The 14499-nt window shown below is 47.0% G+C and overlaps 1 protein-coding gene across 2 annotated transcripts in view; it reads right to left on the bottom strand.

Moving 5' to 3' along the window:
* LOC132590489 (fibrillin-2-like) overlaps positions 1-14499 on the bottom strand; it is a 314238-nt gene that overhangs the window by 47795 nt on the left and 251944 nt on the right. The window contains exons 37-39 of one of the 2 annotated variants that reach the window (XR_009556697.1): positions 13615-13683; positions 12474-12599; positions 9552-9677 (exon numbers count right to left, since the gene is read on the bottom strand). Coding sequence is in view for 1 of the 2 variants with exons in the window: in XM_060263396.1 (XP_060119379.1) it covers positions 13615-13683 (69 nt within the window). In the remaining variant the exon portion in view is untranslated. The remainder of the gene's footprint in view (positions 1-9551; positions 9678-12473; positions 12600-13614; positions 13684-14499) is intronic. The other variant, XM_060263396.1, reaches the window with a different exon arrangement.

Below are 14499 nucleotides of genomic sequence, written 5' to 3'. Positions count from 1 at the left end.
CATGGTATCCTACGGAGCCACCTCTCAAGACTGGGAGGCACCATGTTTTGGTGGTTTGAGTCCTACCAGGGAGTGGTCTCAATGGGTGATGCTGGGAGATTCCTGCTCTGCTCTATGACCATTCACATGTGGAATTCTAAAGGGTTCCATCTTATCCCACATGCTATTTAATATCTCCATGAAGCTGAGGTCATCAGGTTTGGGCTGTGGTGTGACCAATACGTCAATGATACCAGTTCTACCTTTCTCTCCCATCTTATACCAAGGATACTGTTGATGTTCTGAACCAATGCTTGGAATCAGTAATGAGCTGGATGAGCGGGAACAAACGGAAATTTAATCCTGACAAGACAGAGGCTCTCCAAATTAGTAGAAAGGCAGACCTGGGATCTCCCCAGTCTTGGGATAGAATTATACTCCCCTTGAAAACAGGGCTGGATTTAAGGAGGGGCAAGAGGGGGTGCCTGCCCTGGGCGCCATCAGGGGGGGTGCCAAATGGGCCACCGCACCCACACTTTCCTCCTCCCCCGGTCTGTGTGCACAGACTGGGGGAGGAGAAAGTAAGTCCTGGTGGTGTTTGCGCCATCCTCAGATCCTCTCCCCCCCTTTCTCCTCCTTGCCTGGGGAGGCAGGCACCCCACACACACCATTTTTTTGAGTGGGAGGGCGCCATTTTTTAGTTTTGCCCCCACTAAAAAAATGGGTAAATCCGGGCCTGCTTGAAAAGCCAGGTTCATATCTTGGGACTGCTACTTGACACAGCAGTCACTGTAGAAAACCAGGTGTCTGCTGTGGTTCAGAGTGCTTTGCCCAGCTTTTGCTGAGGTACTAATTACATCTGTACCTGGGCCAGTCAGATCTAGCCATCGTGATCCATGACTTAGTTACATCTAGACTGGACTAATGTAATGTGCTGTACTCAAGGCTATCCTTGAAGAGTGTTCAGCTAATATAGAACTCTGTGGCTAGACTGCTGGTCGGGACCAGTTATCAGGAGCGTTTGACCTTAATATTACAACCATTACACTGGTTATTGATCCACTCCTGAGGCCAATTTAAGGTGTTGGTTTTAACTGTTAAAGCCCTACATGGCTTGAAACCAGTGTTCCCTCTACGCTGAGTTAGTGTAAGCTAGTTTACAGATTTTTGTCTTAGCTCAAGAAGAATGACTCCAGAGCACACTAACTTATGCAGTAGCTCATAACTTTTATGCCAGTAAATCAAAACTTTAATGTAATAACTCACAAAGTAGAATTTTTGCTCACATGACTCTGCAGCTTAAAGGAAACACTGCTAGGGATCAGGGTATCTGAAGTAGGGGTGTGCATTCGGTTCTGCTGAATCAAAGAAGCCACCGAATCACCCCTGATTCGGAAGTATATGGCACCGTATACTTCTGAATCCAATTGGGACCCATTATACGGGAGCTGTATACGGCTCCCCATATACTTCCATATATACCCCGTATAGATATTCGGAAGTATTCGGAAGTCCATGGAAAAGGCAGGAAAGGAGCTTCTGCAGCCTCAGGGGAGCTGCTTGCCTCCTTTCCTGTCTTTGGAAGCCTTTTCCCACCTCTCCCATAGCCTCCCTGGGATCAGGGAGGGAGGCAGAGGGGGAGAGGAGCCCCAGCAGCCAATCCAAAGCATGCATTTGCAAAATGCATTGCAAATGCATGCTTTGCAGGGCTGTTGTGTAGCTGATGACTGGGCTAATCCCCCAGCCATGTTGTTCTTTTGTTTACTTGGGTATCCAAGTAAACAGAGTTATCTGGCCAATCACAGAGCAGTGCTATTTTTTTGAAATTGCTCTGTGTAGGGTCAGAGAACCTTTTTAAGGAGTCTGTCTGTCTGGACTCCATTCCATTGCTGCTGTGTTGGTGTGAGAGAAAGATTGTGATGCGCTGGCCCTTGGCCTCAGCTGCTGCTGCTGGTCTTTCTCAACCTTGCCTGACTTGCCTGGAGTAGAGAAGATGTCTAAGGTAAGACAGTCTTGGGGTTCTTGTTTTTATTTTAGTTAGTAAAAGGACTTTTTAAGACTCAGAGTCCCTTTACTTATCCAGATTTGGGTGGGTGAGTACTGGGTAGCTTATTTGGGGTTAGGGTTAGAGGGTTCTGCTGGGGGTGGGGTGGGGTTTGCCAATCTGCCCATATCTCACTTTAGTGAGAGGACTTTTAAAAGTGCAGTGTCCTTTTACTTTTCCTGATTTGGGTGGCTTGGTTTTCTTGAGGTTAGGGTGAAGGTTTTTTTGGGCAGGAGGGGTCCTGTATTGTTAAAAGTCAATTTTTTTTACTGTTTTAAAAGGATTCTATGTTTGATTTGTTACTGCTGTGTTGTGCTGCTGTTGTTCCTTTTCTCTTCTGGTTCTGGTTCTTGTGGGGGGGGGAGGAGCTGTTTGGCCTAATTTTCATTGTTAAAAAGGTCACTTTTTTAACAGTTGAGCCTTTTCTCAGTGATCTGTTTGGATCTAATCTCTTTTGTTGCTGGTTTTGCATCCTCCTGTCCTATTGTCCCTTTTTCTGGTTCTGTTTTTTTTTTTGGGGGGGGGGGCGTTAAAAGTTAAGTTTCTTTCTGTCACGTTTGGTTTTTTTTAATTACCTCTGGTTGGTGTGGGGGTTGGTGTGGGGGTTGGTGTGTGGGCTGTGTTGGGTGGGTCACTTTCATGTTTTTATAGAGTTATTTTTGGAGTTTGAGGGTGCTTTCGGTTGCTAGTGCCACTAAATAGGCTGCCCCACTAATAAGGGCATTTTTAGGGATTGTGTTTTTTGAATTTTTTTTAAAAAATAATCCAGTTTAGGGCTTTATCTTCTTTCTAAATTCAACTAGGCCAGATAGGGATGATTTAAAAAGATTTTAGGTTTCTCATCAGGCTCAGCGTGATTACTAGGCCACATCAGGCTCCCTTTTAAAGAGACTAAGGTTGCAGTGCATCTTGCTTTCAGCCACTGAAAGCTGGTGCATCCTTAGATTTCCATAGGGTAAACCACAGCTTCTCTCAAGTTATAAGGGACACCTTTCTAGTTTGCAAGGAAATCAGGTTTGTCCCAGGATCTAGTTAGGAGAAGTTTAACGAGAAGGATATAACAAGGATTGCCTTCATCTCAAGGTAGCCTTTTAAAAACTGTAGCCAGGTAGAGGCAGGATCACCTAGTCTCCTAAACTTTACCAGACTACTACAACCCCAACCCAAAGAAGGACAGGTTAGGGACCAAAAAAACAAACAAGTTTTGGTGGGAGAGTTTTAAAAAAGAAGTCAGGGCCCCTGTTGGTTCAGGGTGCAGTGCAGTGAGTTAGGTTTGTAAAAAAACCCACTCTCAGTTCAGATTGTGTGAGATTGGCCAAGGATGACATGAGTGACAGGCAGCAGAAGAGGGGCCCTGGGGGCAAGGCCAAGGAGAAGACTAGAGAGGTGGAGGGGAGGGGGAGGACCCAGGTTTCTCCCTCACCTGTGAGTAGGGCCACTCCACAGCACTCTGACCTCTGGCTGGAGTGTGATGAAGAAGAAGGCCCACCTTGGGGCTTTCATCGAAACTGCTGACTGGGCGCCCCCAGCAGAGGTGACATTAGGTGCTGGCACTGAGCAGGGGTCTGCTGCTCAGGCAGTTTCTCCTCCAGCTTATGTCGCTTGGCCTCAGCAGCCAGAGGAGGGGCAGCAAGAGCAGCCCTCCTTGGAAATGAGCTTTGGGGACAGTTTTCTGTCCAAAACGATCACCCCAAGGAGGGTGCAGAGTGTCATGCAGGAGCTGGAGGAGAAGTTGGTTGAGGAGGACCAGCCCCCTTCTTCGGTTCCTTCAGGCATCAGCAGTCCTTCACGGGATGGCCAGGAGGGGAGGCCGCATGGGGTGGAGGGGAAAGAGATGGAGAAACACGAGGTGCCTCCATCTCTGCCCACTTTCCCCTGGCGGCCAGCCCCTTCTGCCACCCTGAGACACAATGTGTCTGCCCCGAGCACCTCACAGGTGGTGGCTCTGGACACCCAAGCTGCCGGTCAGCTTGGGCATCCGTACACCTCCGAAGACTGGAAGCATTTCCAACTTATGGAGGATCCACACTATGCACAGTGCCAGCATAATGTGGAGGATCCATGCTATGCACAGTGCCAACACAGTCGTGGCCCCTCTCAACTCCGGGGGGGATGCGGAACCACCTGCGGAAGCACCACTCGGCGGTACTTCTTAAAGGGGAGAAGCAGGCTGGTGCTGGGGTGCCCAAGCAGCCAACACCACCCAGCCAGGAGGTCTGTCCCATTGCGACTACCTCCAGAGCTCTTCAGGAGAGTTCCGTGGCAGTGCAGGGATGCCAGCCATCTCTGCCAAAGATGTTTGGTGTGGGTGGCACCTGTGTGCCAAGAGAGGGAATCAGATATGGCAGGAGGGTGATCGCCTGGAACCTTGCCAGGTCGGTCGCCCATGGGCTTCCATTTTCAGTGGTCAAGAATCCTGGAGTGCTAGGGTTGCTCGAGTACCTGGTGCCCTGGTACAAAGTTCCTGCTAGAACCACCATTAGAAGGACCATTGTGCCAGCTGTTTTCAGGGCGACCAGATCTGTGGTGAAGGAGCATTTGTTCCGTGTTGCCAAGGGGACTATTCATTTCACCTCAGATCTCTGGAGCTCCCAATGTGCGTTTGAGGGGTATCTCTCCTTGACTGTGCATTGGTGGCAACCCAGTGAGCTGCAGGGTGGGGGTGGCAGTAGCGGCACACAGGGTCAGGGCTGCCAGACCGGCTATTGCTGGGCCTTGCTGCATGCCGAAGCAGTCAACATGCTGCACACGGCGGACACTCTCAGAGCCATCAGTTAAGAGGGCTGGGTAGGCAGCGGGGACGTCACCATGGGCTTCGTGGTGACTGATGGTGGCTCCAACATCAAGGCGGCTGTCCAGCGTCAGGGCCTACAACGTCTTCCTTGCGCGGCCCATCTTCTCCACCTCGTGGTTAAGGACGCATTGGGCCAGACGAAAAGCCAGGATTATCGGTATCTAGCCGCGACCCATGAGTACTGACTTCTGCTCTAGAAGTGTTGGCACATCACGGGTCACTTCTCATGCAGCAATATGGACTCATATCTGCTGCGTGAGAAACAGACACTCCAGGGCACCGCCTGATCCAGTGACGTCAGCACATGCTGGAACTCCTCCTGTGCCATGCTGGAGCGCATGGTAGAGCAGAGAGCAGCCCTGCATGCCTTTGTCTCTGAGACGAGGGTCTTTTGGGATGAGAACTGTCTCACCCAAGAGGACTGGGTGATAATTTCTCAGAATGTGGAGGTTCTTGGGCCCTTCAAGACCCACACAGAAATGCTCTCGTCTGATACAGCGAGCATCGCACTGGTCGTCCCCATGGTCCACAAGGCCCATGAGGACCTGGCCTCATTTCTAATGCCAGCTCAAGGCCATGCAGATGTTCTTCCAGTGGTTCTTCCCTGGTTGTTAGGCTGCAGGAAGGGTGTGAGGCCTGCTTTCAGACTTTCACCCAGGATAAGGTCTACATGATGGCGACCATGTTAGACCTGCACCTTAAGGGCACAGTCGCCGAGCGGGCCAATGAGCTCGATCTCTGGCAAGACGAGCTCTCTCAGAAGGTTGAGCGTTGCAGAGTCAGGGTGGGCCCAGTGCCGGTAATTGAGGAGGAGGGGGGTGGAAGCAGCTCATCTGCCACTTCCACTGCTGTTCATCCCCAACCTCCCCGGCTTGGCAGTGTTTCCCACCAGAGTCACGCCATTAAGAGTCCTGAGATGACACTTATTGGGTGGCTCGTTGGCCCCTCTGGGAGCAGTAGGCCCCTGAGAGCGGAGATGGGTGCTGCGATGGCGAGGGACTATCTTTCGGAGCTCAACAAGTCGCAGGAAACATCTCCTTTGGACTACTGGGTCACGAAGGAGGGGGTCTGGCTGGCCCTCTCCTCCATGGCCATAGCGTTCCTCTCATGCCCACCGACGAGCATGCAGAGCGAGCGCGTCTTTTCGCATATGGGCGACATTGTCTGCCTACATCGCAATTGCCTGCAACCCTGGACAGTTGAGCAGTTGGTCTTCCTGAAGGTCAACTTGCCTCTGTTTGGCTCCCCGAACGTAGACTTTGAGAGTGAATGAAGTGAGCACCTACTTGTGCCTGCATCCTCTCTTGGTCCGCACTTGGAAGGTGGTTGTAAAACACACTCCCACTAAAAATAGACTAGAGTCCAAAGACAGCCCAAAAACTCACTCACAAATTGATTGGCAGTGCATCCCCCCATCCCTCATCCATCCCCAAACCAAAAGTGAATGCTGGTTTAAAATCTGCAAAGCAATCCAAATTTCCCTAGTCCCCATCCACACATGCCTAATAATACTGAAAAGGCCATTGCAGCCCCCAACTGTAACTGACAGCACCCACAGGCCCAGCCAGGATAACTCAGTTTTTTTTTCAGGGGCAGGAGGAAGAAAGAGGGAGGTGTCAGTGATGATGACAGGCAGCCAGCAGCCATACCAATGCTGAGGTCCCTCTAATGGGACAGTGATAGCTGGTGTGTTGCTGCTGAGCTGAGAGAGAAGGAATGGTTCCCTTCCTCTCACACAATCTGTGGCCCTCTCAGTGATCTTCCTCATTTGGGGTGCAACTCTGGCTTGCCTCCTTGTGGTGCACCCCGGGTAACGCAAAAGAGCCTGGACCAGTCAACCATCCATTACTCAAGGTAAGTCTAAATGCTTCTTGCTTTGTGTCAGATACAGAATGATGTGGAGCTAGGTGTGGTCCACTGCTTCTCTTGTTTGAGAGTTGTGTTATTTGGGGCAGGGCTGGAGAACTGGCATCTGTAAATTGTGTGTTCTGTGGCAGGGAAACTGGCACCTGGGTGAGAGACCCAGAACCAGCATGCTTGTTGTGCTTGGCCAGCTCTCCCCGCGTTGTTTGGGGCAAGGTTGGAGAGCTGGCATCTGTAGATTGTGTGCTCTGTGGCAGGGAAGCTGGCACCTGGGTGAGAGACTCAGAACCAGTATGCTTGTTGTGGTTGGCCAGCTCTCCCCGTGTTGTATGGGGCAGGACTGGAGAGCTGGCATCTGGGTTTGCTGCAGCCAGGTCTGCAGAGCAGACTTTGAGCAGATTGTGTTTTGTGTGGCAGTGACATTGGCATTGGCAACTGGGTTTATACTGGTTCCAGGCCAGCAGGGTTCATAGAGTAGATAGATGGATGTAGTGCATTTGGGTCCTATAGAGATTCTCTGGTGTGAAGTTAGGTTTGGCTTTGGGTGCCCCAGGAATTGGACCCCCTGGCCCAATCTTTTTGGGACTTGGGGGTTTTGTAGAGGAGAGTCCCCTGCGGGGTCCCTGCAGTTTTGGGGGCCCCCAGTAGCCTCTAATTATGCCCCATGTTGCCATTGATTTCAATGGCCCATAGGGTATAAGGGCTGCCACCAGACATCTTATAGAATGCTGGTGATCAGTCGAGAATTCAATACCGCTTATATTGTACTGAAGCAGCGCCATAGAATGGTTTTAAAACTGAAATAAGTAAATTATGGTTTTATATGTTTTATTGGACTGATTGTATTGTATAATGTTGTGAGCCGCCCTGAGTCCGCTTGCGGAGAGGGCGGGATATAAGTTGAATGTAATAATAATAATAATGGTGGGATAGGGGCACCCTCTGTGGGTGCCCCTGGAATGGGACCCCCTGGTCCAATCTTTTTGGGACTTGGGGGGTTTGTAGGGGAGAGTCCCCTGTAAATTTGGGGGCTCTCCCTCAAACCCCCTTCCCTCCAGGTGGCTTCCAATATACCCTATTTTGCCATTGATTTCAATGGCCTAAGGGTATAATGGGGCCGTATATTCGGAAATAGCCGCACATCTACCGTATATGCGGCTATTCCAAGTACCCATATTCAGAAATATACGGTATTCCAAATTTTTTGGCCCCGTATATTTGTAAATCTGATTAATTCCAATTTTTTTTTTTTGCACACCCCTAATCTGAAGGACAGTCTTCTTCATTATGTTCCTGGCTGGGAATTATCACAGAAAGAGGCCCTCTTGACTGTACAATTGATCAAAAAAGCTGGTTCGGTGGTTATGCAAGAGAGGCGCTTTTCAGTGGCAGCCCCACAATTATGGAACAACCTCCTCAGTGAGGTGTTCCTGGCCTTCTCTCTTTCGATCTTCAGGAGTGTTATATACTGAATTGGCTACCCTGAGTTTACTGCACTGAATTTACTGCTTTGCAGTAGCTTTCACGGGTATCCAGGGAATCATGGGATTGCCTATAGACTTTGATTGATTTGAACTCTGAACAGCAACCAATGAGTGGTCTTGGCACAACACTTGACTGCCGTGATTTGGTATGGAACTTGGGGAAAGAACGCATGGACTGCTATTTACGGGCAAATGAAATCACAGCCGACAGAGAGATGTGTTCCTCAGTTTCTGTGGTAACGCTATCTTCAAGATTGCCAAGGGCCTCACTGCACCAGCAAAGCTCACAGAGAAGACCTACAGGGAGGTCATCTCAGTCCTGAACAGGCACTTCTTGCCTAAGCTGCCCATCACCGTACAATGCTTCCAGTTCCACAAGAGGGACCGATAAGCTGGGGAGATGGCCACTGCTTACCTGGCCGCACTCCGCCTAATTGCCGGCAACTGTGAGTTCGACAAACTGGAGGAAACACTGAGAGATCGGTTTGTCTGGGGCATCTGAGGTGAGAAACTACAACAGCTCTTCACAAAGGAAGGGCTGATCCTCCAGACAGCTTTCAACAATGTCACGGCCTATGAGCGAGCAGGCAAATCCCAGTCCGTTCACTAGTCAGAGGCTGTCCACCATGAGGATGCAGAGTTGGAGGGATGAGGTTTTGAGCACCCACCAAGGTCCCCCCAGACCAGCAAGCCAGCCAGGCCAGGGTTTCAGATTTTACACTTCTTATTTCTACAATTAAGACTAATGAAATTTTAATTATTTTTGTTAATAAACAATAACATTTCACAATTATCTATTGTTAACTACAATAACATAACATCTTAAGGATGCATATAATATGGTGTTTATAGTATTAAATTATATATTGTATTATTATCATTTACCATAAATTTAAAGCTTCTATAACATTAGGTGTCTCAATGTCTTCTTGTAGAAATTCTAAGATTGGAAACCATATTGCTACTAAATCAGAAGGAATATCAGGATTTCTCATTGGTTTTGTAATATCATTTAATTTTGCCATAATATACAAATTCCAATTTTTACTAGGGATTTAAAGTTGGAGTCTTATCAATTTTCCATTTGCTGGCTACTGTCTATCTAGCTGCAAACAAAAGTATGGTAATTCTTTCATGTACTACTTTGGGGGCTTTAATTTCTGGTCTAAAATTTAATAGTAATGATTCCAGAATCAGATTAATTTGTTGTTTTGTTAATGTATAAATTTCTTTTACCCAAAAGCGTTGAATTTTTGGACATTCAATCCAACAGTGGATATATGTACCAATTTGTTTACAGTCCCTCCAGCAATATGGAATCTGATGGGATTTTAGAGGAAATATGCACATAAAAGAAAAGAAAAATGGTAGAAAAGAAATTTCTTACCAACACAGGCACCATTAGGTGAAAGTTTGAAACCTGTAGCACACTCACAGCGGTAACTACCAGGACTGTTAATACAATCTGCATTTCGTTGGCAGAGATTGTCACCATTGCTGCATTCATCAATATCTGTAATGTTAACAACTATTGGTCAAATGCTGACTGTTAATATAGGCTTTTGTTATCTTTACTATGCAATAGAAGGATGATGGGTTTAATTCAAGTGAAGCATCTTAAAATTCCACTGAAACTTTAATTATATTAAACTAGGAATAAGGCCCATTGTGAGGAAAAATACAACAAGCTGTAGATTAGAAAGAGGCTCTGGGCAAAGACTCTTGCTGTCTTTCCAACCACCCACTCAAGTGAAGGTATTAATTCCCCTCCACACTTGGTGTTTTCCCACACTCGCCCCCAAGCACTTCTTCATCTCAACCACCCTCACACCCCTGGCACTCCACTTCTTCCCCACCCATGACATTCACTCACCCCCTCCCCTTGCTGTCTTTCTACCCACCCCAATCCTTGGCCTTCACTCACCCAGCATCTTTGCTGCCTTTCCACCTGCTCTGCAGTTGAAACAGATGCCAGCTCCCCCCCTCCCCCAATGTGTGTGTGTGTCCCCATGTCTGTGTGGTGGCTCAAAGCCCTGAGACAGGCCCAGAATGGAGACAAGGAAGAATAATTATGGGGGGCACAGGTGGGCATGACGACAGTCACACAGACGCTAAAGCTCAGCATTCCTTTTGTTTGCAATGCATTGTTGTTGCCTTTTCCTATCGTATTCAGCCTTGTGGAATTTAGCATCATCTTGAGTGTGTGGTGTGATCTGGTTTTTTTGGCTTGGCCTTGTTGTGTTATGGTATGCCATAGAGTATGCACCTCAAGGTGGCCATTTTCTGTAGGGGAATTAATCTGACTTCAGCTTTCCATCTCCTCCCCCCTCCCTGCAGCCTCTATCTACAGTCTTTCTCCACAGCGGGGACCAAAACAGGAGGGAAGCAACCTCAGCAGAGTATAATGACACAGAGCCATTTTCTCCAGGGAAGCTTATCTCTGCTGTCTGGAGAGCCCCTGTAATTCTGAGTGATCTCCAGTCCTCACCTGGAGATTGGCAACAGTGGTTCCCCAGGAGGAAATGACTGGTTTGGAGGGTGGTGTCTATGGCATTGTACCTGTCTGAGGTCCTATCCCTCTTTAAACCCCATCTTCTCCAGGCTCCACTTCTCAAATCTCCAGGAATTTCCCAACCTGGAGTTGGCAATTCTATCTCCTTCCCAGCCAACCATCAACCTACCTTTATCTGCCCCTCTGATTTCAGCTTTCCATCTCCTCCCCAATCCCTTCAGCCTCTACTTAGGAACAGTTTAGTCCTTCTCTGCAGTGGGGACCAAAGGAGCTTACATCATTCTCTCCCTATTTTGATCTGCACAACAACCCTGTGAGATAGGTTAGGCTAAAAGTCTGTGAGTGGTCTGAAATCACCCAGCCACTTTCCACAGGAAGAACTTGGGTCTGGCAGACCCTGCTCTGAAGTGCTAATTGTTATACCACACTGGCTGTCATGGGAGCTGCTACTGAACAGTAGCAAGCAGCCAGGTCTATTGTAGCCAAACTCCAGGTGAAGCCTGAAGATCTCCTGGTATCACAACTGAACTCTCTCCCCCTGAAGGAAATAATGGCTTTGGATGGAGGACTTTAGGGCAGCGTATTTAGCTGAGGCCTCTCTCCTCCCCAAATTCTGGCTTCTGTAGACTCTACCACAAAACCTCCAGGAATTTCCCACCAACCTGGAACTGGCAACCCTGGTCAGGACTGGTCTCAGTGAGTTCTCCCTTAAGGGTCAAAATAGGCCTGAAAAGGGCCTCCTCCTTCTGCCTTTTACTGACAGAACCAAGTTTAGTTGCCTTTTACTGACAGAACCAAGCTTGATTGCCTAGCATTAGCCACTGCCTAGCAGCTTCCCCAATGGTCTGATCTCCGTCTGTCCTAGGGCATGACTGAGGGGAGAAGGGAGGGAGGGAATGACAGGAAAGAGATGGTTGCTGTGGCCTTTAAGGAAATGTTCCTGGCAGGGCCAGGCCTTGCCATCTAGTCACATTTTGAGGATAAGGCCTGCCCACCTGTTTACCTGAGTAGCCATCTGCCCTGGTGGTTTGCAGAAGGAAAGTAGGCAGCACCACCCCTTTTGTTCCCTGTCTCTTTGTCTCCCTGCCACTGCTGCCTACTTTCTCTTCCAAATGCCACAGAGAGTGTGTAGGAACCAGGGGGTGGGAGAGAGGAGTGGACTCAATCAATGGAACACAACAGAATTGAATGGTGGTTGATGAGCCTATGGCTGATGTGGTGAGTTGTGACCAGTAAGTTTGGGCTTTTATATTATAAGGAAATAATAAGATGAACTTAATGAAATTGATAAGAAGTAGATTCTAGAATACACAACAGGGGGTACTTTTTCATACAACATAAAATTAATTTATTGAATTTGGTAATGGGCTTAAAGGTTTAAAAGGGACTGGACAAATTTACAGTGGACCGATTTATCAGTGGCTATTAGATACCATGCCTTTATAGCAGAGACAAAACATAATCACTGGATGCCTAGGCAGATTGCAGTAGCAGCCTTTGTCTACAGCTCTCTTCTCCATAACGATTACCATTGCTGGAAAAGCAACCATGCAAAACCCCCACCCTGGCATGCACTGCTGCTGCTACTGTAATAAGTGAGCAAGTTAGTAAGAAGAGTTGCATGAGTGGATGCATTGGAACCCCGTGGAGTACTAAAATGATCTTTAGGGGTATGTGAACCCAATCTGAAAAAACTGTGGCATAGTATCAAAGTGGGGTTATGTACAGTTGCAGAGAAGACTTGTTCTAAGAACCTGCTTGTAAGGTTATTTCTGAAACAACTGTCTTTTACATCACCTTCACAAACCAAGAGCAGATCATTGTAGCTGAATCCTGTGGGACATTCACAACGGAAGCTGCCAATTTGGTTGATGCAAACACCATTTGCGCAAATTCCTGGGATTTCTTTGCATTCATCAATATCTGAAAAATGAATAATCATTAGCCAAATGCAGCTTGATCAGGCTTCCAACAAAACTCACGTTTTCCCTAATCTTACAATATGGAAAAGAATGCAGTACTAAATTTTAATTTATGGATTTATATACAGTAACATGGACATAACAGTCAATGATGCAGAGAAATTATAAATATATCCTTATGTAGTTATTTTTGAAAATCTATCCAGTTTTTCTATTGAACATGAAAGTACTGAAGAAAAAAGCTGATATGCAAACAACACTGAGAACTCTACTGGGAGTAAACTTCATTAAATAGATTTGAATAGGATTATGAAAAACAAGTGGCAAAGGTGGCCAGGGGTGCCTTTCACAGCTGTGGCCCTTCCTGGGCAGAAAAGATCTTGCCATTGGGGTGCTTGCCTAGTAACTCCAAGATTAGGATACTGCAATGCACCATATATGGGGCTGCCTTTGAAGACTGTCCACAAACTACAGTTGGTACAGAATCCTATGGTTAGAGTGTTGACTGGAGTGGGTGGTAGAGACCATATCTCTCAAGTCTTTTTCTACCTACATTGGCTTCCAATTTGCCTCCAGGCTCAATTCAAAATGCTGTGATTGATATTTAAAATCCTATGCAGCTTAGGACATACATACTTTAAAGACCACCTTCTCTATATGAACCTACTCACTCACTACAATCATTCTTGTGTTATGTCTGACACAGGGCAGCCACCCAAGACCCAATCTGCATAATCCATAATGTGTAAAAAGGCCTTCAGACTCTGTTGTCTCCTTGATGAGATACTTTTCCACATACATAGGGATTTTGAGATGGAGGCAGTTTTGTAAACAAGGGCTCAATAAATACATTGTGAGTTGATAGTCCCATGGGGGAGCTCACCCTTGTATACACCTAAACATCTGCATGAACGCTGGATATAAATGAAATACAAAGAAACTATTTTCTCCCAAGATTCCTATAAACATATGCATAATGTAATAACTCTAATTATAACTTATAAAAGTTAACCTACCAACAGCTTTGCCTGTGTGAATGTCAAAGGTGAAGCCAGGAATATTTCCACATAGTGACTTGAAATCAACTTCAAATAAAGAAAAACAAAAAATGTTAAATAATTTTCATATCTTTCCCAGTAATTCCTTTAAAAATGCCCTTCATTTTTAATACTACGAACAGCTATGCTTTGTTTCACTTGTTACTTCCTTGTTTGGGAAATAAAAGGAATTCATCAGGGTGACTCATGGCTTTACTATCTGACACTTTTGGCACTTTCACATAACTGGATCATGCAAGTTGAGCTCAAAATCTAACTAAAATGTGTGTGTACATTCCTAATTATTATTAGTGAAAAGAAGCAAACAATATTACCAAAAGAAGCAAAAAATATCACTTGATTTTCTAATTTGGAAAGTGTTTTGTTTTGTTTTTAAATGTAATTCTGAATGTATAGCTTAGGAACCTGAACAGAAGAGGTCTAGGACTGCCAAACTCCCACTGGGGTTGGGGGATTCCCCAGTTTGGAGGAGCCCAACCTGCTGGCACAGAGCAGGCTGCTGTGGGATCCCTGACCCCAAACAGCCCCATTGCCATGTGACGTGCCCCACATGATGATGTCACCCAGAAGTGACGTAATCACACCAGGCACGTCATGCTGTGGAAGCTCTAGGATTCACATTAAAACTCTATGGTACCATAGAGTTATACTGTGAATCCTACAGTGTCTGCCGGCGTGACGTGCCTGGCGCGATGACATTACTTCCAGGTGACATCATCGCTTTGCACACACTTAGTGAGTGAGGGGAAAGAGTCCCTTGCCAGAGCAGCAGAGGAACTTGGCAACCCTAAAGAGGCCTCTTTTATTGATTAAGAAGGGGGGCTACCCCTGCTCGCTCCACTC

Source organism: Heteronotia binoei, unplaced genomic scaffold, assembly GCF_032191835.1.
Source record: "Heteronotia binoei isolate CCM8104 ecotype False Entrance Well unplaced genomic scaffold, APGP_CSIRO_Hbin_v1 ptg000047l___fragment_1, whole genome shotgun sequence".
Lineage (NCBI taxonomy): Eukaryota > Metazoa > Chordata > Lepidosauria > Squamata > Gekkonidae > Heteronotia > Heteronotia binoei.
The sequence above is the reverse complement of the archived record's forward strand: the minus strand, read 5'-3'. Positions and strand labels throughout refer to the sequence as shown.